The 25,920-nt window shown below is 41.0% G+C and overlaps 1 protein-coding gene across 1 annotated transcript in view; it reads right to left on the bottom strand.

The window, feature by feature from the left end:
- The window catches only part of LOC121505825 (thyrotropin-releasing hormone-degrading ectoenzyme-like), a 340,052-nt gene that overhangs the window by 18,069 nt on the left and 296,063 nt on the right, over nucleotides 1-25,920 (bottom strand). The window contains exons 14-16 of the mRNA XM_041781378.1: nucleotides 14,070-14,217; nucleotides 13,817-13,920; nucleotides 11,651-11,758 (exon numbers count right to left, since the gene is read on the bottom strand). Coding sequence (XP_041637312.1) covers nucleotides 11,651-11,758; nucleotides 13,817-13,920; nucleotides 14,070-14,217 — 360 coding nt within the window. The remainder of the gene's footprint in view (nucleotides 1-11,650; nucleotides 11,759-13,816; nucleotides 13,921-14,069; nucleotides 14,218-25,920) is intronic.

Raw genomic sequence — 25,920 nt, 5'->3', positions numbered from 1 at the left:
CTGGGAAATCATTTTAGAGATGCTCCACTTAAGAGCAAGCTTCAACACACCCACATACACCAACGCTGGCTAATTTCCAGCTAAGGTCCTCAGACATCATGTGCCAAACACCGTGTCCTCGAGTGTGCTGAACCAGGAAACATGATTTTGAACTTCTTCCAGATTATTTATCATGCAAACATCACAGCGTTTGTCTCCGGCTGCAGACTCGATGACAAGCGCGCTCTGTTTTATCGCTTGTTCTCTTGCAGCTGCAGATGTTGTTCCTGTTAAAAATAACAGCAATAAAGTCGAGTTTTTGTCTGTGGAATATAAAATCGAGCAGCAGAGACGGTGGGATCCTCCAGATGGCTCTGATCCCATTAACTCTCACAGATAGAGAGAGAGAGAGTATGTTTTAACTGTCTGTTGAGGGTGTTTTATGTCCTTAAGCTCCATCTTTCTCCTGAAATATCCCCTCCCTCCCACTCAATTCTTCCCCGGCATCAAACTCCCATTCTGACAGTAAACACGTCGCTCTGCCATCTGCTGCTTCTGTCTGTGTGAGGGGCTCTGGAGTCCAAATGTCACTCTGCATTTTAAAAAATTAAAATATTTTAACTACCCAGCAGAGCAATGTGAGCTCAGTGAGGTAATTAAAACTTAAGATCAAACTTTATCGAGGCCATGCGGGAGAAGCCTTTTGTTTGAGCGGCTCGATGATGAAAATAAGAACAGAAAAGTATAGAAATAATTAAATAATAAAAGTATATGATGAGAAAAACAAAGAAACAACCAAACAGAGGAAAAACAATGCAGGAGCATCTGGGGAGACAAGACTGAGAGGATAGTTGATGTGCATGTTTTTACAGCAAAGTCAAAAGTGTACGGAAGCCCAAGGTGGCAAAGAAGAGCTATACTTTCCAAAAACTGTGAACCTTTAGTCTTTATCACAACGCCGCGCGGCAATTCACCGCCTCCAGTCATTTTAATGAGGGAAGGGCGGCAGATGGGATGCGGTTTTTACCACGGTGGTAGGACCCAGAAGTGTTTGCCACCCACCTGAAGGCGCACAGATTTCGCCCTGCCGCTCGGAGTTCAGCGTGTTGAACTTTCTGACGGCAGCCGCCGATCACATCCAAGGAGGGAGAGAACCCTAAAATAGCAGGCTTCACGGGTCAAAGCAAACAATGGAGGAGCTCATAATGTTAGTGTCGGAATATCCTGAGCTCTACAACACGGCTCTACCGTCGTACAAAGACAACCAGAAGAAAAACTGTGGAACCAACCATTGAAACGTATTTTCTAGGGGGAATTATTTTGACGACGGAACCGTATTTTTCCCTCCGTTTTATAGTACATTATACATGTTAATATACAGAGATTGTAAGGTACGCTATGTGTTTTTAGGGAGGGGGGTTGTGATGGACTTGTGGGCGGGCTCTGCTGTGACGTTCACCAAAGCACTGCAGCAGCAGCCACTTTAAAAAACGCTCTGCATTTCGGGGGACTCCTCCAGCAGGGAGGTGGTTTTCAGGTTAGTTACCATGCGGCGGTGTGTAACCGGCTTTAAATAATAGATAAAGTTTTAACGTCATCACACGTCCTTTGTACTTGGAGATAACTATAGTTCTGAAATGTTAATTGAAAAAAAAGTGAAATGATCCTTTAGATGTTACTTAAATGTAAAATGCCCCAAAAATTGCCTGAATTGCTGTTGTTCCTAAACTCTTCCACTTTCTGATATCGCTTACAGTTGACTGTGGAACATCAAGCAGGAATGAAATGTCCAAGAGTACCTGGATGCAGCCGAGGACCTCCACTTCACACCAGAAGTCAGAAAATCGCCGCCATATCTTGTCTTCTACTACCAGCAGTCACTTGAACTGAACGTCTTCTTCGTTGTTTTCTCTGTGTCACCATGTTAATATAGGCGAGGCCGCCACACAAAGAAATACAAGTAGATGACAACTATGCAAGTTTTCGGCTTAACAGGCACAGCGATGACATCACATTCATTTTAATAAATCGATTTATGATCACTTTGCACAGACATAATTTGTGACTGGAGATTGGCTGGCCGGCTGGATGCCAACGTCGTTGCCATGTTGCCAGAGGCAAGTCTGCTACGTCGTCCAATACAGTAGACAAGGACTGTAGGCATTTTTGGAATAAAAAGCTCAAATGATCAGATTTAAATGAATCATTTATAATAAATGATCCAAGTTAAAATAATAATTGACAGTGAAACATAGAAGAAGAATCTACTTTCTTGTATTTCTCAGTAAAATGAAAAGGTGTACTCCATGATTTCAAATAAAAAATTATTTTGTTTATTATTATTCTTCCAGGCCGGCTTTCTTCTCCTTCATACTTTGTCGTATCGACACTGTTTAAACTTAAAAAAAATTCAGTTTATTTGTCATTCGACTGCTATGACTTTTCTCATTTCTAACTTTTAGAATTTGTAAAATATAGCTATTTTCATGCTATTTTTCAGCTATTTCTATGCTTTTTTTAAGCTATTGAATGCAATTTTCAGCTACTCTTAGGCCAAAATCAGCTATTTTTATGCTATTTTCAGTTATTTTAAGGCTAGTTTCAGCTATTGTTTGGCTATTTTCAGCTTTTTTTTTAGGCTACTGTCAGCTATTTTATCCTTTTTTGAGCTATTGAATACCATTTTCAGCTACCTTTATGCCATTTTATATTTTATTATTTATATTTTTTATGCTATTTTCAGCTTTTTTTGTGCTTTTGGCTATTTGCAGCAGTTCTTGCATAATTCAGCTCTCAGCATCCCCACGCAATTTCAGCTGAAATTGCAATTTTGATCTAGTTTTATATATACTACAGTTTCATGTATGTATAGATATCTTTATCCTTAAATTTGGATATTTATACAAATTAATCTGATTGTTTGAACTTTTTAATTCCAAAATGTCCACAATCCTTGTCTACTGTATTGAATGACGTAGCAGACTTGCCTCTGCCAACATGGCGGCGACATCGGCGTCTGGCCAGTCAGCCAAACTCCTGTTGCCCATTATGTCTGTGTTTAGTGATATGTGAATTTGGATCATAAATCGATTTATTAAAATTAACGTTATGTTATCGCTGTGATTGTTAGTCTGAAAACTCACATATTTTTTGTCTACTTGTATTTCCTTACTTGGTGGACCTACCTCTATTAATATGGCAGCGACGCACGGAGAAAACAACAAAGAAGACCTTCAGTTAAAGTGACCTCTGGTATTAGAAGATGAGATATGGAGGCACTTGTCTGACTTACAGTTTGAAGTGGAGGTTCTCCGATGCATCCTGGTCTCTCTTGAAATTTCACCATCTGTCTTATTGCTAAGGTGTCGTCCATCTCGACCCATTTAGGATCACAGATGTTTGTAAATGGAGACTGATGATTTTAGACACCTGTGGTAACAGGTCTGATTGAAACAATTCAATAATTAACAGATGTGGCAAATACTTTTGTCCATATCCGATTGCTGAAGATGTTAAACAGTCTATGAGGTGTGTCAGGTTAACTCAGGAAGCCTTCAGGAATTCTTTCAAAGTCTCTTCTTATTTCCTGAAGGTCAAAGATGTGAAAAGGTACTGTGCTGCAGAAATCTAGTTTTACATTTTACAATGTTGAAAGGTTTCTTTTCTGGTTAAAAGTGGTAGAATGGAAACAAACCAAAAGGGAAAGGATAATACTAAATAAAATGCTTTGTTAAAGCAACACAAGAGTTAAAACTTCTGATTGTTTTCCTGACATTTTAAGACAAAACAAATGATCGACTATGAAGGATTTATCGTCTCACTCGTTCTTAAACTCAGGAGATTTAACCACAGAAAAATCGATCTGTTTAATTTGCCTCTCGGGGCCTCCGTACATCAGACATGAAACGTGTCTCTAAAGTGTCCCTGACCTCTGTTAACCTGAAAGTGTCCTTTGGAGCAGCTGTTCTTCTAACACTCAATCTCCCGAGGCTGAGAGCAGACGGCCAAACTCATTTCTCAAGATAAGAATTTAATGGGCAGAAATGTTTTAGAGCAGAGTCCAGGAGGAGTCGCTTCAATACCACTGGGAGCCTGGGCAAATCATTAAGAGCATCCATCACATGTTAATAGAATATCTAAGGAGAAACTTTGACTTATTCGGTTTAATCGACATTTTCAATCCAAACTGACTTAAGAAGACTCCTTTAACCTTCATTAGCTCAATATGTTTTTATATGTTACACATATTTTAACTTTCTTCTCATTGATACAGCCTTCAAAATCTGATGATATAGGAGCCGCTCAAGGATTCTGTGATATTATTAAGCTATAATAAATATGCATCATCTGTATAGACTTCAAAATATAGCTGTCAAGGGTAGTTGAAATAAATATTCAACATCTGCTAGGCTTTAATTTAAAAAATAAGTCTAAATAATAAGTAAGCAGTATGTGGTGAGACTTTAAAATGAAGCCTGCTGATGATTTACTCATATGTGATGGATCTGTAAATTAAACTAACATGCTGTGGGGTTTTTGAATCGTCCCAAGTTCTCCTCATAGTCACCAGGAAATCCTGCCACAAATAAATCTGATTAAACCTTCGAGCAGAATGAATCGCTCTTAACATCTCTTTTACCGCAAGAAAAACTTAAAAGATCGTCTCTCAAATCATAAGAAAATCAGAATTTTGCTGTGCACTGTTCCGAGGAAATCAGGTCCAAAATCAGCGTGATTTTCTTTACTTATGAACATCTTCTCCAAAAAAAACAAACTTACTGACATCTATCAGTCTAGAACGGCTGACAAGACATTTCTAAGACATCTGGGCTCCAGCCAACAAAGGTGAGAGTCATTATCCACAAACAAAGGAAGTGGCCGGCCAATCAAAATGACTCCAAGAGCACATGGACGACTCATCCAGGAGGTCCCAGAAGAACCCAGAACAACATCTAAAGACCTCCAGGCCTCAATTCATCAAGGTGAGAACCATTACCCACAAACAGGGAAAACTTGGAAGAGTGGTGAACCTTCCCATGAGTGGCCAGCCTGTTGCAATGACTCCATGAGCACATGGGCAACTCATCCAGGAGGTCCTAAAAGAACACAGAATGACATGTAAAGACCTGCAGGCCTCACTGACTCAGTTAAGGTCAGAGTTCATGATTCTACAATCAGAAAGAGACTGGGCAACAATGGCATCATGGGAGAGTTCTAAGGCCAAAACCATGGCTGAGCAAAAAGAACACAAAGGCTCATCTCACATTTGACGAAAAACATCCTGATGATCCCCAAGACTTCTGGGAAATTTTCTGTGGACTGATCAACAGTCAAACATGTTGGTAGTAGTGTGATGGTCTGGACCACTAGAACGATGAATTCTGCACCAGAAAATGTTGAAGGATTTTCTTGAATGTCCAGCCATCAGTTCAAGCTCACCTCAAGCTCAAGCACACTTATGGAGCTGGACAATGATCCCAAACTCACCAGCAAGTTCACCTCTGAATGGACTAAAAAACTAAATGAAGGTTTTGGAGTGGTCTAGGGAAAGTCTGGACTAAATCTGATTGAGATTCTGTGGTCTGACCTTAAACAGGCTGTTCATGCTGGACAACCTTCAAATGTGGCTGAATTAAAATAATTCTGCAAAGACGAATGGGACAACATTCCTCCACAATGATGTAAAGACTCATTGACAGTTGTCATAACCACTTGCTTGCAGTTGTTGCCACCCTGGAGGTTAGAAGAACCAGTTAGTAGGTTTAGGGGACAGGCCTTTTTTACATCGGGCCAGCTAAGTTTAAATGTTTTTTCCCCTTTAAAAATTAAATACTCATTTAACAACTAAATTCTGTATTTACTCAGGTTATCTGTGTCTTAAACTAGGAATTGCTTGAGGATCTGAAACGTTTAGGTGTGAAAAACATTAAAAAAAAAAAAAACCTGTAAATCTTTATAAATGAAGGTATCCCGAGCATATTTAAGGAGCTGCTACATGTTGAATTTACAATCAATAAATCCAGCCTAATTAAATCCACAGCCCGCCAGAGCCCAGGCTGTATTCCTCTATAAAAATGCTGAATACAGCCACAAAGGGAGGAAGTAAACGGGGGTTAATTGGGTCCAGCAGAGCATTGTTGCATGTTACCTCCTACCGAGTTAATCCATCAACGGCTGCAGCCACACCAAGATAAACACGGAGCTCTTTTGATCCTTTTAGACGGTTCATTTACAACTAAACCCCGGTGGGACTTTATTAATATTCCAGGGGGATGTAGGCGCTAAAATATTACCTGTTCCCAGCTGTAATCACCCTCATTGTTATGGACGGGGCATTGGCCACAGCCACATCACAGCAGGTGGTCTCACGGCAGTTTAATGCAGGAGGGGAGGTGTGACGCAGAGCTAACGTTTGACTAATTAATGTCAGAGGAACGTTTCACTGTATATTTGATGCACTGAGAATGAAAAAAACCCTGTACCTGTGCCTTTTCACCATCTTCTCAAGTGATTATAGTGAGAAGAGTGCCTGGTGTCAGGATTTTAGATATTGTTTGAAGAATTTTGTAGTTGACTTCTGCTTGGCTTGTAGGGGCCGGAGAGAGGAGGGTTTCTAGTCTGGGGACCTTTGAGTTGCATTTTTCTTTTTGCAAATGAAGTTCTTCTGTTGGCTTCTTCAGTTAGAGACCTCCAACGATCATCAGGGTGGTTCATAGCTGAGAGTGAAGAAGCTGGGAGGATACCTGGAGAGACAGGGCACAGGCTGAGGCAATAGCCACCAGGAGGCCGGAGCAGGACAGGACCAAGGTGACCTGACCTGTTTCTTGACAGCAGGAAACAGGGTCACGATCACACTGATCTAATTTGTCTTCCTTAACCCTGGCTCTACCAGGATGCCTGGTTTGCAAAATCCTCCAGAGACTTGAGGCCCACAGAAGCCATTTAATTCTTTGGATATAACGACTTTTGGATGAAAAGCATATTTTCCTTCAAAGTCCATATGCACTGTGCTCCAGGCGAACCACGGAGGATTGACAGGGCACGCTCTAAATGGTGCAAACCATGTGACATCCATTGAGGGAAGCCAGTATGGTGGCTAATGCAAAGCTAGACTGGTCACATGAAGTAAAGGCATCATACAGTCATGGATGAAAGTATTGGCACCCCTGGAATTTTTCCAGAAAATACACCATTTCTCCCAGAAATTATTGCAACTACAAATGTTTTTGGTATACATGTGTTCATTTCCCTTATGTGCATTGGAACAACACCAAAAATACGAAGAAAAAAAGACAAAATTGACATCATTTTACACAAAACTCAAAAAATGGGCGGACAAAATTATTGGCAGCCTCAACTTAATATTTGTTTGCACACCCTTGGGAAAAAATAACTGAAACCAATCTCTTCCTATAACCATCAACAAGATTCTTACACCTCTCAACTGGAATTTTGGACCACTCTTCTTTTGCAAACTGCTCCAGGTCTCAGATTTGAAGGGTGCTTCTTGCAACAGAAGTTTTGAGATCTCTTCATAGGTGTTCAGTGGGATTTAGATCCGGACTCATTGCTGGCCACTTCAGAACTCTCCAGCTTTGTCTCCAACCATTTCTTGGTGCTTTTTCAGGTATGCTTTAGGTCATTGTCCTGCTAGAACACCAATGACCTCTGACGCAGACCCAGCTTTCTGACACTTGGCCCTACATTGCAGCCCAAAATTTTTTGATATTCTCCAGATTTCATGATTCCTTGCACACAGTCAAGGCACCCAGTGCCAGAGGCAGCAAAACAACCCCAAAACATCTTTGAACCTCCACCATGTTTGACTGTAGGTACTGTCTTCTTTTCTTTGTAGGCCTCATTCTGTTTTCTGTAAACAGTAGAATGACGTGCTTTTCCAAAAAGCTCTACCTTAGTCTCATCTGTCCACAAAATGTCCTCCCAGAAGGATTGAGGCTTACTCAGGTATATTTCTGCAAACTCCAGTCTGGCTTTTTTATGTCTCTTTGTCAGCAGTGGGGTTCTCCTGGGCTTCCTGCCATAGCGCTTCATCTCATTCAGATGACCACGTATGGTCCCAGCTGACACTTTTGCACCCTGAGTCTGCAGGACATCCTGAATTTGTGTGAAAGTTGACTGAGGATGTTTATCCACCATTCTAACTATCCTGTGTTGCATTCTTTTGTCAGTTTTTCTCTTCCGTCCACGTCCAAGGAGATTAGCAACAGTTCCATGGGTTATAAACTTCTTGATTAAATTACGCACAGTGGACAAAGGAATTTCAAGATCTCTGGAGATGGTCTTGTAACCTTGAGACTGTTCGTATTTTGCCACAATTTTGCTTCTTAAGTCCTTAGACCATTCTGGGCTCTTCTTTCTCTTCTCCATGCTTGGTGTGACACACACAGGCACACAACACAAAGGTTGAGTCAACTTTTAGACATTCTACTGGCTTCAGGTGTGATTTCTAGATTGCAGCATCTGTTACTGCCACAGGTGAGTTTAAATCAGCATCACATGCTTGAAATAAAATGATTTACCCACAGTTTTAAAAGGGTGCCAATAATTTTGTCTGGCCCATTTTTTCAGTTTTGTGTAAAATTATGTCAATTTTGTCTTTTTTCTTCAGATTTTTTGTGTTGCTCCAATGCAACAATTTCTGGGAGAAATGGTGTATTTTCTGGAAAAATTCCAGGGTGCCAATATTTTCATCCGTGACTGTATGTGCAATTATGTTTTAGCTTCCACATCAAGCTCTACTACATCTCTGTGGTGCAACCAAACAACGGCACAACCAAAGTTTGAATTTAACTTGTTCAAATATAGTTTTCAGTGAGGACTTAATGCAATAACTGGCGCGAGCCAGAGACGGACTGGAGCTGCAGAGAGTGACTAGAAAGGTTCAGGGTGCATTCTGGCCACCATGCCACTGAAGTCTTCAGGGCTAGTCCGACTGGGAGGAGACCTCAGGCAGATCTAGAATTCACTGGAGGGCTAATCTGACCCGAGAAGGCCTTGAGATCCACAGGCGGAGCTGAAAAATGCTGCTAGGGAAAGGGATGTTGGGGTTAAATTGCTTCCCCTGCTGCCATGGATGGACAGATTCTGGGAAATGTCAGAGGAGGATTTGTTACTTCTGCAAACAAAGCTGCTGAAAAAGTGGGTGGAAACTGTCAGACTCTGTTACTTCTACTCAGTTCTGAAGGGTTAAGCTGTCACTCATGTTGCTTTAAGGTGCAATGACTGTCTGCATTAAACAGTTAATAAATAAAATGAAGAAAAGTGCATGTAAATGAGTAAAAAATGTCAAAAAGCCTGTAATAAACTCTCTGTTTTCTTTCCAGCACCGTATTTACCCCTTTGCATAATCTTGCATAATTTTGGCGCTGCACACAGATGAACTCCATCCTGATTAAACTCCTTCTTTTTGTTGCGTACTGTTGAATAAAGAGGATCTGTAATTACTACTCCAGTACGCACAAAGGGAAATCCATATATGTGCTCCTCAGATTGGATTGAAATCACTGAATAGAGCATGAAATATTAAGAAATCGTCTCCAGGAGGGATTAATCCTGCCTGAATGTGGACTTATACGCCACTTTTCTGCCACTGAAAATGGAGCATTTTTTAAATTGCCTCTCACATTAAAAAAAAAAAAAAAAAAAAAGCTTCACTCGAGTTGTAGCTGGGACGGAGGAATGGAGCTTTTCCAAAAGGCTGCCATATGGTTTGTCGTGTGAGCTGCTCCCTCGCCGCTCTGCTTAGTAAACAACTTAACTTTGAAAGTGGAGAGAAAAGTTGGAAAAAGGGGAGAAAAGTAGTGAATATTTAACTGTTGGACTGTGAACTTTGCAGAAAAATGACATTAGTGACAGACAGCCTTTACTTCTGGGAAGATTCATTCATAAAACCTGCCGGCTGGAGAGTGAGAGAGTGTTTAATTTACTGTTTTTTTAATTCGAGCACGCCTCTTATCATCAGCTCCCTGCTGTCCTCTGCAGAACACCAGCATCTGTTTCTATTTAATTTGCCGTTTGAAATCTAATTTTGCAGATCTCGTTAAGGACCCGGGGGGAGCGAGTGAGCGAGCCGGCAGCTACATGAAAGAGGAAAAGTTAGCGGCAGACAGAGGGAGGGAGGAATAAAATTATACAAGTGGATCAATGAGGAGAGAGAGTAATTATGAGCAAATAGGGGTTTATTGTTTGTTTGGGTTCAGGCTGTGGAGCTGCCGCCAAATTAGTGCTGATCTATTTTTAATGTAGTCAGGTCGACATTAAGCTGCAGAAATACATCAGAAATATCTAAACTTAAAGGGGAAGTTCGTCATTTTAACAGATGGGATTGATATTTTATTTCAAATGGTTTCAGAGAGACGTATGAAGGCTGTGAAGTCCTGAACCTGAACAAAAACATTTGGCCACACCTGCTAATTACTGTAATCAGGTGTTTCAATCAGACCTGTTCCAACAGGTGTATAAAATCATCACCTAGCCATGCAGTCTCTTTCTGCAAACATTTGTGATCATAAATGGGTCGATCTGAAGAGCTCTGACCTCAACCCCATCGAGCACCTTTGGGATGAACTGGACTGGAGATTGTGAATGTTCTGCAGGATGAATGGGCACAAGCACTCCTAAATGTAGTGGAATCCTTGCAAGAAGAGTGGAGGCTGTTATAGCTGTAAAAGAGAGCCAACTCCATACTGAAGTGCATGCATTTAATAGATCTTTGCAGCCCCTGCTGCTGCAAGGGTCGGTATCTAATGCAGTGGCTCTCAACCTTGGGGTCGGGACCCCATTTGGGGTCACGAGACACTAAGATGGGGTCACCAGATGCCTTCAAACAAATTTTTTTTGCTTTTTTTTTAAATTACGCTGTTGCCACTTAACACCAATTTTACCAAATTTTAATCACTTTTAATTACTTTAAAACACACATTTTGCCAATTTTAGCACTTTTTTGCCACTTGAAGCCCACTTGTGTCAATTTTATACCGTTTTCACCACTTTTTTCAGCCTGTTTTTGTCACTTTTTAACCAGTTCTTGCAATTATCTGCCTATTGTTTCCTCATTGTTGCCACTATTATACACTTTTTACACCTCTTTTTGCCCAATTAACCACAGTCATCCCAATTTTGCCAGTTTAATTCAATTTCTAATCCCCTTTTACCACTTTCTGTGCCAGTTTTTGCCAATTTAATCCATTTTCGCTTATTTTTTGCCACTTTTAACACCTTTCACCATTCTTTGCCATTATTAACTAATTTAAGCAATTTTTCACCCATTTTAAATATGTTTTTTTTAACAAAAGTTATTTTCAATTTAAGAAGGCTATTTACTACAGATATGAAAAGATAGGGATTTTTGTTTTTCCTTGATAAGAGTGGTCATTATTTAGGTCAAATATGAAATATGGTTTTCACGGCTTAACTTCACAATGGATCATGATTTTCCTGACCTCCATGGGCCGCCAGTTTGGCTGGGTCCCAGAAACCTTCCCTTTCATCCCTTTATGGGTGACCTTGTCTGTACATGACTGTTCTTGAATGTTCATGGCTGTTCAACCAGCTTCAGGTACAGTGGGGGTTCCCGGTCTCTGGCACCTTTATTCTGGGGGTCGTGGGCTGAAAAGGTTGAGAACCACTGATCTTATGCATTTGTCCCTACCTGTTCTTATTGCTGGAGATCCAGTCAGAGATGTAGGCGACGGCCTGGCGGTGGCACTGTTTGTTCCCGAAGCTGCAGGCTAACATGATGAGCTCCCTCTGCAGCTCCCTGGAGGAAAAAAAAGTTCTTTTACTACCATCGAACACTTAGATGTCATCACCCTAGACCAGGGGTCATCAACTGCATTTGCACAAAGGCCAGATTTAGTCTGGACAGAAACTCTGGGGGCCGGATTATAAAACATACAAAAGTTAAATAAGTATTTTGGTCTGATTGAAATATTATTGTAGTAGTATTAGGATTTTCTTATAAAACACAGGACATTTTAAGGCATTACCAGTGAGATCTGTCCCTATTATGCAGCAGGCCACAAAAGGACAGGCCTAACAGAGCTGGCTGGGCCCCTGAAAAGAGAATGGGTCCTTCCCAGTTGTGATTTAGTACCAGTATTAACTCATTTTTGACACTTTTCTTCTTTTTTTGCCCACTAATTAACCCCTTTTCATTACATTTTGTTCAACAATTTTTGCTACTTTTAACCCATTTTTGATCATTTTTGCCTCTTTAATCAAAATTTTACCATTCTTTGACCAATTTAAACTACTTTTCATGCATGTTTTATCCCTTTTGAGCCACTCTTTTATCCATTTTTTTTTGCCACTTTTCTTCTATTTTTGTCACTTTTTAACCCCTTTTCATCAATTTTTTCGCCCTATTTTTTTCATTTGTAACCATTTTTTGATACTTTTTGCCCCTTTTTTCCTCTTGTGCCACATTTTAAACCCCTTTCCTGAACCCTTTTTGCCAATTTTTGTCCCTTTGTGCCACTTCACAACCCTTTTTTGCTACTCTAACCCCTTTTCACCTCTTTATCTGGTCATTTTTGCAGCACCTCTGCCAACCTTAACCCTTTATTAACTCACTGAGTGCCCTAGACGTGTATATATATATGTCAAAGTGTTTTTTTCGGCGGCTGGCGCAAGGGGGCACTCTCACGCTCCCTGTGAGTAATTTTGGGGCTTCTGGGATACGTAGTCAGAACACTACAGTCAGACGTGACGGTAGATCAAACATCAGAGGTGGAGACCCTGAGGTCAAAGAGCAAAGCGATCGTTACGGAGGTAATCTAAGCTAGAAGTTCTAACTTAGACGCTGGAAGAAACTTTAAACTTTTGCCTGAGAAATCTCTTACTCACTGAAACCAACACTGAACTTAACAACAGCGAATCCAGGGATCGGTGCTTTAATTCATCCGTCTATGCTGACCAAGAGGCTAAAGAATGCCGCAAGGTCTCCCCCGTGCATCAGAGAAATAAGGCAGCCTCTCGCCAGCTGGATGCGTACAGCAACAAGCAGGAGAGGACGCGTGTATATAGGGAGGTCCCATGGCGGCCGTCCAGTTCCAGAGTGTGAATGGCATGACAGTGACGGTAAGCATTATTATTTATTTAACAATAAAATAACATTTGTAATACTATTTTCAGATGTCTTTTATGTCATTGAAGGAAAAATTATAACATTCAAATCACTGTTCTGCTTGACAGACTCTCTTTCACAAAAATGCATTTTTCTCAGCTTTCTAGAAAAAAACTGGTCTTTTTGGTGAAACTAGCCTCTATTCAACTTCAGATAAATCAAGAATGGAAGAGCTACAAACAAACGGGTTTTTCCATGATGAAATAGAGAGTTTCTTCTTTCATTTGAGCTATTTGGTGTTTTCAGAATCATAGTACAAAATATTCTGTGGGTCTTGAAAGATGACTCAGAATGGCCAAAAACGCTGGCACAAGCCACTTTCCATTTTATAAAAGGGCTGGCACTCAATGAGTTAAATATCTGCTGATTATGAAGGTGAATTTCTGTAAAAACAACAGATGTTAAGTCATTTTAAAACTATTTCAACATGAATTGTTTGTGGGATGGCTTTAACAGCTGCAGGCATTTAAAGCCAAAGGATACTCTTAAATCCACAACAGCTTCATTTCCTCCTTTTCTGAATTTAATATTCTTTCAGGGGCCCGACAGGAAGCTTTGGGGGGCCTGATATGGCCCCTGGGCCGCCAGTTGATGGTCAGTGCCTTGGACGATGTTAACTTTGTTTTTACACCCAGAATGAACTCCTAAAATCATCTTGACTAAATATGCATGCATGTGCATGGTGCTCACTCAGTCTGGTAGGACGCCTGCAGGATGTTGCCCTCATTGCCGGGCACGCTCGTCGGCCAACCCATCTGATGGTAGCGTGATGCAACCTGCTTCAGCACGTAGTCCTGTACCAGACAGACACAGGGAAGAGTTAATTAGCTGAGCTGCAGCTGTCAGCGCTGCAGAGACGGATCACCCCGCTAACATGCAGCGCTGACGGGCTGACGTATGGATCAGACGGCTCATTCAAGATAGTAACTCATCGAGTGTTTACACTGAACAGGCTGTAGTCGTCCGTGCGGTCCAGCAGTTTGTCCAGCTGGTAGAGTGCTCGGCTGGCGGCGTGCCACGGCAGGAAGGACGTCTCCTCAGGGAGGTATCCAATCAGCTGCAAGGGGACGCCCTGTGGGAGGTACCCGGCCCTGACAGACAGGAGAAAAAAGGAGAGTTAAACCCATCTGATGGATTAAATACTCAATTATATTATCAGTCTGGATCTAAAGAACAGGAATCAACTTCTCCTCGTTGAATGATGCCAGTTATTTCCCATGTGCAGAAATCCCCATGATGGCACCACTTATAAACAACGGAATCAGACAAAAACACACAGCAGAGAGCACTTCACCCGCCAGGGAACACACAATCTGAAATCAAAATGTTCCTTTCTTATTTATTTGGACTGCAGTGTTAATATAATGTGAAAAAGCATTTTTTAGCCAGAAAATTATGCTTCAGGATGTTGGAATACCAAAAAAACACAATTAATTCAACTAGAATTCAGACTGTGTGAATACTAACTGGATATTAAAATGAGTCACCAAATTAAACATTGAAGAGGATTTCAGAAATCCTTGTATAATACATGAAAAAGACAAAAAATCTCCATTTTGAGTGCAAACACTCTTTCTTCCAGGAAATAAGTAAGTGAACTACTTGTTTGGGTTATATAGTGGTAAAGTGCTGTTATATCCCTAATATTATTCATGCAATTATGCAATATGTTTATTTTTATGTGCATAAACAAACACGAAAAAATGGAAAATGATTATAACTCATTTCTGACTGTAACCTCGTTGGACAAACATCCAGCTCACAAAACTTCCACCTCATAAAAAAGCCTTTTTTTCATCTCTGTCTACTGCTAAAACTTTGACCCATGCTTTTAACAGGCTGAAAGCTCCACTTTTTAACAGCTTTTCTCCCTAATTATGACAAAAAACATCAAGGAAAGTAGAGACAAGGCAATAAATGGATGGAAAATTAAATGGTACTAATGAAAACAGCTGAAGGAACATTTTGCAACTAATTAGGTTAACTGTCATCAGATCAGAAACATGGCTGGGTATAAAAGGAGTCTTTTAGAGATGCAGAGTCTTTCAGGGGTAAAGATGGGCAGAGGTTCACCAATATCACTAAAAGATTCAGAGAATCTGGAGAAATCTCTATGAGCAAGGGACAAGGCTAAAGTTGCCCTCAGGGGCCACTGCATTAAAAACAGGCATAGACTTCCAGGAATCTTTGTCTGGCAACACAGTTGGCCACCCATAAGGAGGGACAAAGAGGGCTTTCTGGGGCCCAGCCAAACTTTGGGCTCATGGAGGTCATCGAAATCATAATCGACTGTAAAGTTTATACGCGATCACCTTTATTTCTAATCAAAGCAACGGATATTTCTTTATTTAGACATGCCCTAGTATATAGCCTTCTTAAAAATGTAAGTCCCTTTTCTTAAAACAGAATCAAAAAGACTTTAAAGTGGCAAAAATGGGCTTAAAAAACACTGAAATGCAGTTAAAATAGGCAAAAATGGCCGAGGAGAGTGTCGGAAAGAGCTTAATAATGGCAGAGGCAACAACAGCTTGAAAGTGGCAAAAAATGACTGAAAAAGTGGTGGAAGTGCTTTAACAGTGCTAAAAATAACTTTAAAGTGGAAGAAAGGTTAGAAAAGGGAGTGAAATAGGACAATAATGGTGAAAAATGGGTTTTATGTGAAAAATATGGGTCTAAAGTTGCAAAAATTGGTTTGATGTGACAAAAAAGGATGAAAAAAGCATTTGACTGGGATTAAAAAGTGACAAAAATGGGTTATAAATGGCATTAAAGCACTGACAGGGACTATAAATGTAGAAAAAGTTGGTAACGAGGCATTAATGAATTAATGGTTGTAAGTTGAGCAAAATTGTTGAAAAGTGGCAAATAATAGTGGCAAAAATGGACAGAAAACTGGGTTAAAAAGTGGCATAAATCAATTCTTTCCACATCAGGACCCAGTTATGCTCTGACACTTTTCAGGTCCAAAATGAGGTAACAGTTAGCCAGGATGCTAGCACTAATGCTACTCATGCAACACACAAGCATTGATAAATCATTAAATCCCAATGCAGGTGGGCCCAATCTCTGTGTTTATTGGGGGCCTAGACAGTTCTGTGGAGGCTGGGGTGGAGGAGGTGAAGCTGTATGCTATAAAGGAGGAGGCTGGGGTGGAGGAGGTGAAGCTTTATGCTATAAAGGAGGAGGCTGGGGTGGAGGAGGTGAAGCTGTATGCTATAAAGGAGGAGGCTGGGGTGGAGGAGGTGAAGCTGTATGCTATAAAGGAGGAGGCTGGGGTGGAGGAGGTGAAGCTGTATGCTATAAAGGAGGAGGCTGGGGTGGAGGAGGTGAAGCTGTATGCTATAAAGCACCTCTGTGTTGAGAGAAAGAGCTGTGATTGGTTGTGGGAGCTGGGAGACGATAATTTGGGTCAGCTGGCCGTCACCTGATAACAGCTGGGTGTATGGCTTCCGAGTCCTGCAGGAATTCAGTCTAAGCTTCATTTAAAGCCAAACAGAAAGCCATATGTGAACAGGATCATCTGTCTTTGCTCATGTTTCGTGTCTCTGAGTATTTGAAAATTGCGTTTTAAATTAAATAAATAATTGAAAGATTCTTGCAGAGCCTTTAAAACCCAGCAGTGCATTCTGGGATATTAATTCCTTTCCAGGCTGGATATTGATGTACATCTGATCTCTCCCCTCATCCTCACTGTTCTGTGTGTGTTTATGTGTGAATAAACTTCTGTATGAACACATGAGGACTAAAACTTGGCCTCTAAATGCCACCGCCGCTGTTTAGCTGCCCGGGTTAGATCCAACGCCTCATGAATATTAACCAGCTTCTTTGTGCATTCATTAACATTCATGATGATTTTTTTTGTGTGTTAAGGGTGGCGAGGAGGCTTCACCTGCTTCCAGTGCCGACCTTCAGCTCCGCCCACAGCTCATGAATATTAATGAGGAGTAGTCGAGGAGAGAAAGTAAACTTAGTTTTATTCTGATTATTGATTTTTTCCAGAAGCAGGGAGTGAAAGACAGGAGAAATCTGCAGAAGAATTTATGTCTTCATGGCCCGTTCTGACCTTTTCTTAAGAGCTGTCAGTCATAGAGAGACAGACGAGAGGAAAGGGGATTTATAGTCCTGGTTCTGCAATGGTTTTCAGACTGTTTTTAATTTACCTACACAGACAGACCTGTTCGGAGCGAGACCAACCTCCACAAAAAGTTAATCTGCCTCAGATAAGACTCTCTAAATCTTCCAGCAGCAGAAAAACTCTGAATTCCAGACCTCCATATTTTCATAATCTTCCTCGTATCCAACGCGAGCAAACCTCCACACATTCATCTCCGTCGCCATCACGCTCCTGGCCTCCGAGACATTACCATAATCCATCCTGCTCGCACAGACTTCCTGTTTACACCACTCCAGACTTAAGTGATTGGGAGTGAAGGCAGAGAGGGAGAGATAGCGGTCGCATGGCAACAACATCCAGCAAATCGATCTGCTTGTCTGCTCATTTGTCCATCAGTATTTTCCACTTTCTAACTCGTAGACGGACGCCGTCACGCTGCACTAAGTACATCTCCAACGCCATCCGTAGTCAAGGAAACAGCTGTCAGAATAACTGAGGAGATTTTTTGTTTCTGTGGAGGTCATTTGCTCTGAGCTTTTTTTTATATTTCTTTGTTTGTGCGTCCTTGTAAAGTTAAGAAATAAAGAAGAGGAGGAGGCAACAATATCAAGAGACATCCGAGAGGTCCAGAGACAGATGATGCATACTAAATAATGCTCACCTTCCTCTTCTATCTCTCTGTTTGGTCTTTTATTCACGCAGTAAAAACACCATTAACCTGCTGAGAAACGGCATTAAGAGGTTTGGTAATGCTCCAATGTTCAAACCGCCAAATGAATATGAATGAAGAGTTGCTTTTAACCAAATTACAGCTCCCTAAGACGGTTATTACGGACTCAAAAGACCCTGAAAACCTAAGAAATGTCTTCAAATCAGAAATTATCTGCACAATCTTTAAAAACCTGACATGCAAAGACAAAAAACATTAAAATACAAAAAAAAAACAACAAGACCAAACAACCAGAACTTTAGGGCAATACTTTATTTGCTTCAAACACACAGACTTCAGCTACTTTTATGTCTTAGCTCAGCTAAGTCAGTAAGAAATGGGCAAGCTTGACTTCAGTTAACTTTAGGAACTGTGATTTCAGCTGATCTAGCCTCAGGAGTCACCTGAGGTGCCCCAGGCCAGGTGGGAGATAAACAGGTGCATCTGAAACATTAGAATAATATGAATATTATTTCAGAAAGTTAGACTTAAATGTATTCTAGCTTTTTCTGGTACTTGAGGGGATTGTGGACAGACCAGGGGTGCACAAATATAAAAAAAATCCACGATCTAAAAGTATTAAATGAGCCTTATTCTTTCACTTTGTTTCAGCAGACAAAACCACCATCATGGGGAGGACTGCTGACTTGACTCTTGTTCAGCGGACAATCAGTGACCCCCTCCACAAGGAGGGTCAGCCATAGAAGGTCCCTGTTGAAAGGTCAGGCTGTTCTCTGACGCTGTATCAAAGCAGATTTAAGGTGTTAGCTGTAATCATTAAGATTACATTTTTTAAAAATTCTTGAAATATTTCACCTTGTATAAGATGAATCCAAAATATGAAAGTCTGACTTTCATATTATTCTATTTTCAAATTTTTTTTAGATGCACCTGAAGTTTTTTGAGCATTTATAGCATCCCTTTAATGACTTCTGGGTCTTCCCCAAGGTCTCCTCCCAGTTATTATAACTGAAAAAAAGCAAATTTTATGCAGGAAATATGTGAAAAATGGCTTAAAATGAGAGAAAACAGCCTTAAACGTGTTGTGACAGGAAATCATATGGATGCATATCTTCTTAGAGCTTCTAAAGCTCTCAGATATTTTTCCAGGTAAAGATTTACAGTCCATTTTTGAGTCTTGATCCACCAGTTGAGAACCATCACCCTCATATATAACCACCCAAACATCTCCTACACAATAATAAACCCATCACTGTGTCTGCCTTCTGTCTAATGTTTGGTCAGAGCAGCAAACAGTCCAAACATCCGTCTCTCCTCAGCATCCCTCCGCAGCTCCTCCTGGGACTGCTCGAGGCGTTCCCAGGCCTGATGAGATCCATAATCCCTCCAGTGGGTTCTGGGTCTGCCCCGAGTCTCCTACCAATAGAACGTGCCTGGAAAACTTCCAGAGGGAAGCACCCAGGAGGCGTCCTGATCAGATGCCAGAACCATTTTAAGTGGCCTCTTAAACGTGAGGAACAGCACCTCTCCTCGGAGGATTCAGAGGGATAACTGAGCTCCTTAACTTTTCTCTGAGCTCAGACACCCTGCAGAGGAAACTCCTGTTATCCTCATTCTATTAGTCGGCATTTAAAGCTCATGACCACTGGTGAACTTACAGCGACCCGCTTGGAGGTGCAACTTTCTGACCTCGGACCAGTGAACAACCTCTTGACTCTCTGTTTAGAGGTTGTGAGGTCTCAGACTTACTGATCCCTGTTTCATCATTGCTGATGACAGCACACTCTCCATGGGTCCAAATCCAACAGTATCTCTCCCTTTATTCCTGCTCCTCACATTCATCCCTGCCCCACATTCTCCTCTCAGCTGTAACGCTGGTACAGCTCCAGGTTGGAGTCCGGCGGGGTTTTAAACTGCGGCTGAGATTGTTTTGTTCACACAGAAGCAGCAAAGTGAAGAGATTATAGATTTTCAATTTTCTCTCTCATTTACAGTCTCGGTGTGTGTGAGTCTCTCCCCCAGCGTTGTCGTCTTAACGAGCTCATTAACTCGTTAACTTCGTTAAGGGCCAGTTAATTGTTTGTCCATTAGCCATTAGCAAGGCTCAGTGGAGAGCTAACGAGGGACCGCGGCGGTCACACACACACAGAAAGAGAGGCGACATCCATCACTGTTTAAGCACACACTCTCAGAGACACAGCCATTTATTACTGCTAAACTAGCTCTCACACTCACACAGTCCTGCCGCCACCAATCAGCATTTAGCGCTGTGTGCTCAGCCAATCGAAGAGTAAGCAAGAGGAGAATCAGCATCACGGAAATTAAGTCGGAGATTAAAGAGCTCTCAAACTGTGAACGATTTAATGAAGGAAAAAGCTGAAATATCATCCGTGCATTGTATCACTTGTACTCTGTAAGAGCTGAGTAATGGTTTCCTCTGTTTGTGCTCAACCAAGCTGCACACACTTTAGTTTCTCATAGTTTACCAAAAAGTCACAAAAGAGTCAGATCCAAGCACCAAGGGCTGCCTGGAGTTCAAGAGTCATGGAGTTGTCAAAAGGTGCCTGGAAGGTGGCAAAAATGAGTTAAAAGTGATCAAAAAATATGGCAAAATTGGGCAATAAGTGGCAAGACAGAGTAAAAAATGGTCAGAAATTGGCAAAAAAGTGGCCAAAATTAGTTAAAGTTACAATCAGGTGGTCAAAAGGTTTTAAAGGGATCATAAAGGGGCAAAAAATGGCCAAACAATAGCAAAAATAGTTTAAATGTGGCCAAACGTTCCAAAAAGTGGCAAAAATGGGTCAAATTAGTAATAAGAAGTGGCAAAAATGCTAATAAGCAGCAGAAAGGTTTAAGTTGTCAAACAAGTGGTAAAAATGAGTAGAAAAATGTGTCAACTTGGTTAAAAGTTGCATGAATTAATTATTTTAACACTAATTTTAACCCAATAATAGCGTACCATGCTTTTCAGCTCTAAATGAGAATCACTGCTAATAGTATACGGGTGTCAGACACTGCAGCATCACACACTCGCTGTCCTCACTAAACCTGTTAAACACTTAGCTCTCTGCCCTGTGAATTCTCTGTTTCTGACTGTGAAGAATGTGACATCTCATGCTTTTATGTTGAACAGAGAGAAACAGTCATGTGGTGCTTTGTATTGACGAGCCTTTGATAGCTATCAGCCCAAAAGTTCTGTCTCTGTGTTGGCACACGTTAGAAGAAAAATCAACTGCCAGATACAGCATGTGTGATACAAAAAATATTTCTGTGAAATTTTATGGCACATTTTATTGTTTTGGAATGTGATAGAAGGTTAAATAAACATTTCAGTTCCAAAAGATGAGAATTTTCTGGCTATTATTTGAGGTATCAGGCTTTACAGGGTGAATGCAGAGCAATTTTCACTGTTTAACAAATTAAGGAGCTTTGCAGAGCAAGGACAGTGAGAGAAAAGCAAGGAAATATTCCGTCTGACACTCAGTGTACCTTGCTATGTATCGGTTACCTTGCTCTTTACTCATCTCAACGCAAGTGACAGAGAGAAAAAAGGAACAGGGTAACAGGGGAAGAATGGCACACGTGGCACTGCATGGCATTCATGATGCTGCATGCAGGAAAGCATTGCTTACATGGGGCTGTATGATGCTGCATGGCTTGCATGCTCTCTGTACACTGTATAAATCAGTGTAGTCCAGCTGATTGCATCCTTGACACTTGCTGCTGTTGCATGCAATTAGGCCACAGTGTTAGCTAAGAACAAAATCTAAGAACATTTCAGAAAGTGCTGATATGACTTTAACACTGATTAATACTCTAATATGAAAGACTAAGAGTGACAATGAAATACATCTTTTAAATTCTATTTTTCCTTCATTTAACACACAGTTCAACACATGTAAACAATAGAAAATATGCAAAAATACACTTCTTAAATGTGGTCAAGTATTAATTCAAACAGGAAGTGTTTGATCTGAGCAGTAAAATGTTAAATTATAAATATTAATGTGTAGGAGATTAAACTTTAGACACTTATTTCTTATTCTAACACTCATTATTGCTTCATCTCCTCTCACTCCTATGGCCGTCTGTGTTTGCACACTGCCCTGCAGTCTCATGCCCTTATATGGGCATAAGAGGGCATTTCTCTATACTGAATAGGAGGAAAATGCACATGCATTTAGCTTTTAGCTTTTAGTGGCAATCCTACAGAGGTTTCTCTGATAAACTTTAAGATCAAACTTAAGAAAAATCTGAGCGGGAACAAGCGGGTAAGCAAGACCAATCCTCCCCATGACCCACATGGAATCTGGACCATCAGCTTTGCGAGGTTACAGATTTATTAGAAAAAGAAACTAGAGCACATGAGAGTGAAAATCATGACTCCTGTGTACAGACTCTACATCTCTGCATAGAATGTGTAAATAGAGACTCCTTTCACAGAGCGAAGCAGTGTCTGTGCAGTGAAAACTTGCTCGCTCTGAATTGCATGGCGTGGAAGGACAGCTACTGTGGAAGCTGCATGTAAAACTTTCAATAAAAGCCAAAAACAGACGATTTAGAAATGGAGCTGCATCCTCTGATGTCTGCTGCACTGAAACTTTAAAACCACCAGCAGAACTCGATGACAGTGAAACTCAAACATGACTGAGCTCCGGGACTTAATGGCACTGGGATGGATTTCTTGTCATGTTTGCTTCAGGCCCACAGGAGTCGACCCTACTTTAACCCCGCTTAGACCTCCAGGGACCCGGCATCACTGATCCCTCCTGCTTCACGCCTCCTGTCCCAAACTGAACCCAGCATCTTAACCGATGAAGTCACAGCTCTGCTGCAGTCAAAATCTGTCTCAGTGTTTTAGACCTCTCTTGATTCGCTCTCGGCTCCCTGGAGGCTGTTAAAGCGGTGCATTGTCAGATTGTCAGGCTTTAGTGCCCATTCTGCTTTAATTATAAACTTTAATCTGATATAAAGTCATAACAGAGGGGTTTAAATCCACCAAGAGAACACTAGTGGGCCGTCCAGGACCAGGCAGGCCTTCTCTGCTGACCTACCCACTGTTAGAGTCACATGTAGGTTTTCAAAACACCACGAATAGTGACGTAGATCGAGAATGACAAACACAGCGGAGGTAGACAGGTGGTAGAAGCCTAGAGTAGAAGCCATGGAAGAAAAGCAAAGCTAATGGCGGTGGAGGCCGCCTGGTGATGTCAGAATATGCAAATTAGATGACTGAATTTACTCCCATCACAAAGTTTGGGTCATACTGAAGATTTTTTTAAAGGATTCCCTGCTATTGGGAGATAGGGCTAATGACAGAGGTCTGCGCTCTCCGAGTGCTTTTCTAGTTTTCACCACTTCTTCTGCCTTTTTTTTTTTTGCCAATTTGGACCATTGTTGTCTCTTTTGAGCTTAGTTTCACCACTTTTCTACCCAATTTTGCAAATTATTTCACTTTTTTTTTCTTGTTTCAGGCTATTTTTTTGCCTTTGCAAACCCATTTTTTCCACTATTTACTCCTTTCCTGACTTCTTTAACCCATTTAGACTGTTTAAATTTTATTTCACTAATTGTTTTGCCAATTTTTTCCCCTTAAAAGCCCCTATAACAACTTTTTCATCCTGTTTTTTCAATTTAAACCCATTTTTGCCAGTATTAGCCCCTTTTCAAGACCTGATCTGCATATCTTAGCAAATTTAAACCATTTTTTGCCACTTTTGGCCCATTGTTGCCCCCGAAGTCCTCTTTCACCACCTTTTCAGCACACGTTTCCAATTTCAACAAATTTCTGCTACTATCAGGCTATCTTTGCCTCTGTTAACCCCTTTCACAACTTTTTATGCTTATTTTTGCCCATTTTAATTGCATTTCACTAATTGTTACTCCCCTTTTTACTACTTTTGACACCCATTTTTGCAACCTGTGACACTTTTTCAGCACTTTTCTGCATATTTTTGCCACTTTAAAACCTATCTTAATTCTGTTTTATGAAAACTGGTAAATATACTGGCAGATTGTTGTTTTGAGAAGAATATTTGTTATTCAGGCAGAAATAAAAAATGGTCGTCAGCTAAACTTTATAATGGACCCTGATTTTGCTGAGCTCCATGGCCCCTAGTTTGGCTGGGCCCCCTTTATACCCCCTTGGGTAGAGGTATGCACTGTCAGGCATTAGGAGCCAGGACATCTCTGGGTGCATAAGTGGAAACTTCCTCTTACTGATTTTTTTGTCCAATTAGTCCCTCAACCGCTCCACAGAGCCCTGGGTCATCAGTCCCTCTTCCCTCCCTCACTATCCCCATGGATCCAAACTTTCTGGTTCTATGCAAGTTTTATTTTTGCAAACTTTCAGACACAAATCTGCAGCTTTTTCTTAGCAAGCACATGCACTGAATCTAAAAGAGAAACACAAGACTGATGGAGATAACGGTGACAAAACGAGAGCAATCCAGCAGATATCAGAGCATATAACGGCAGAGCTGTCGCTGTGTTAGATATCAGTTTGTCTGCAGACCGGTCATTTTCAGGAGACTGCATCCTAAAGTGACAAAATCCCATCCTCCAGTATGAGACCAGCATGAAAACAAATTCAGAAAACAACACGAGCCAGACGGACGCTGTGTGAGGAAGGAGCGATCACGCAGACAGGTAGATGAATGTGTCGTTTCTCATCCAGACGTTCTCAGCCTGATGCTTTTTTTTTTTTTTTATTCCAGAACTGTAACCAAAATACACTCTGACATGAACCCGATAACTCAATCCAGCTCGCTCTCGTCCTCCCTCCTCCTCTGCCTCTCTCAGCCAGCTGTCTGATGTCATGTCGAATGAGCCACTGCACCATCTGTGTGTGTTTCTGTTTGTGTGCACGGGTGTGATCATGAGTTAGCATCGCAGCAGGAGGTTTTCAGCTGTACAGAGAAAGCAGCAGATCTACAGCTGCATTAATATTCGCTCTGACAGCCGAACATGTTCCTGCTTCATCCTGCATCTATCCTTATGATAACAACGAGCATCAGCACGCAGGATAAGGAGCTATTTTAGTGTCTTATGTGGCTGTTTGGATGTTTCAAATTTAGTAGTTTTTAGGTATATTTACTCAAATTTTGAAAAGATTTATTTGGAGAAGTTTCGATCCAGAGAATGGGGGCTGCTGACAGGTTGTTATGAGGACTGACAGATATTCTGGTTCTGAAAAGTGACAGCATGGAGAATTTTTCATTTCCACAGAAAAAAACAAATTTGACTCACTTTAACAGTGATAGGCAGAAATCTCTGACAGGTATTCAAACATCTAGACAGATAGAACTGGCTGAAACCAAAAAATTGAAGTGTGGAAACATGGTAGTGCAGTGGCGTTTCATACATTTTACCCCTGTAGCAGTGGTGTACACTGGGGGGGGGGGGCAATTGTTGAAAAACGCATGCTAAAGCGCCCTCTTTGGAGCCAAAACACATGCTAAAGTGCCCTCCTGGTTGGCAAAACATACTAAACTGCCCCCTTGGCTGGTTAAAACATGATAAACTGCCCTCTTGGGTGAAGAAAACACACTGAACTCCAGAAGACCATTAGGACCAAGAAATACTCTGAAACACTACTGTTGCAGTACTTTTATGTTGGGCCCTTTTTTTTATCTATATTGAGCCAGAACTATATCTCACAGAACCAGTTTGGATTATCTGGTGCTAATATAGTGTTAAAATGCACTAGAATACAGGAGATGGCATCTACTTCATTGAAAATGTTCTGGAGGAAGACCCCCAGACCCCCTAGGGATTTATTTATTTATGTCTGTGTGTTCTGGCCTTTACTTAATCTGTTTTTGTGTACTGTGTATTCTCTTATTGTACCTTTGCATTAATTGCTTGTGTTTCTTTTACCTTTTTGTAAAGCACTTTGTGACCTTGCTGTTCTTGAAGGGTGCTATATAAATAAACTTATTATTATTATTGTTCTTCACAGTCCAACGTTGAATCTACACAGTTCTTATGGATGCTGATCCTAACTACAAA

Source organism: Cheilinus undulatus, linkage group 23 (assembly GCF_018320785.1).
Source record: "Cheilinus undulatus linkage group 23, ASM1832078v1, whole genome shotgun sequence".
Lineage (NCBI taxonomy): Eukaryota > Metazoa > Chordata > Actinopteri > Labriformes > Labridae > Cheilinus > Cheilinus undulatus.
The sequence above is the reverse complement of the archived record's forward strand: the minus strand, read 5'-3'. Positions and strand labels throughout refer to the sequence as shown.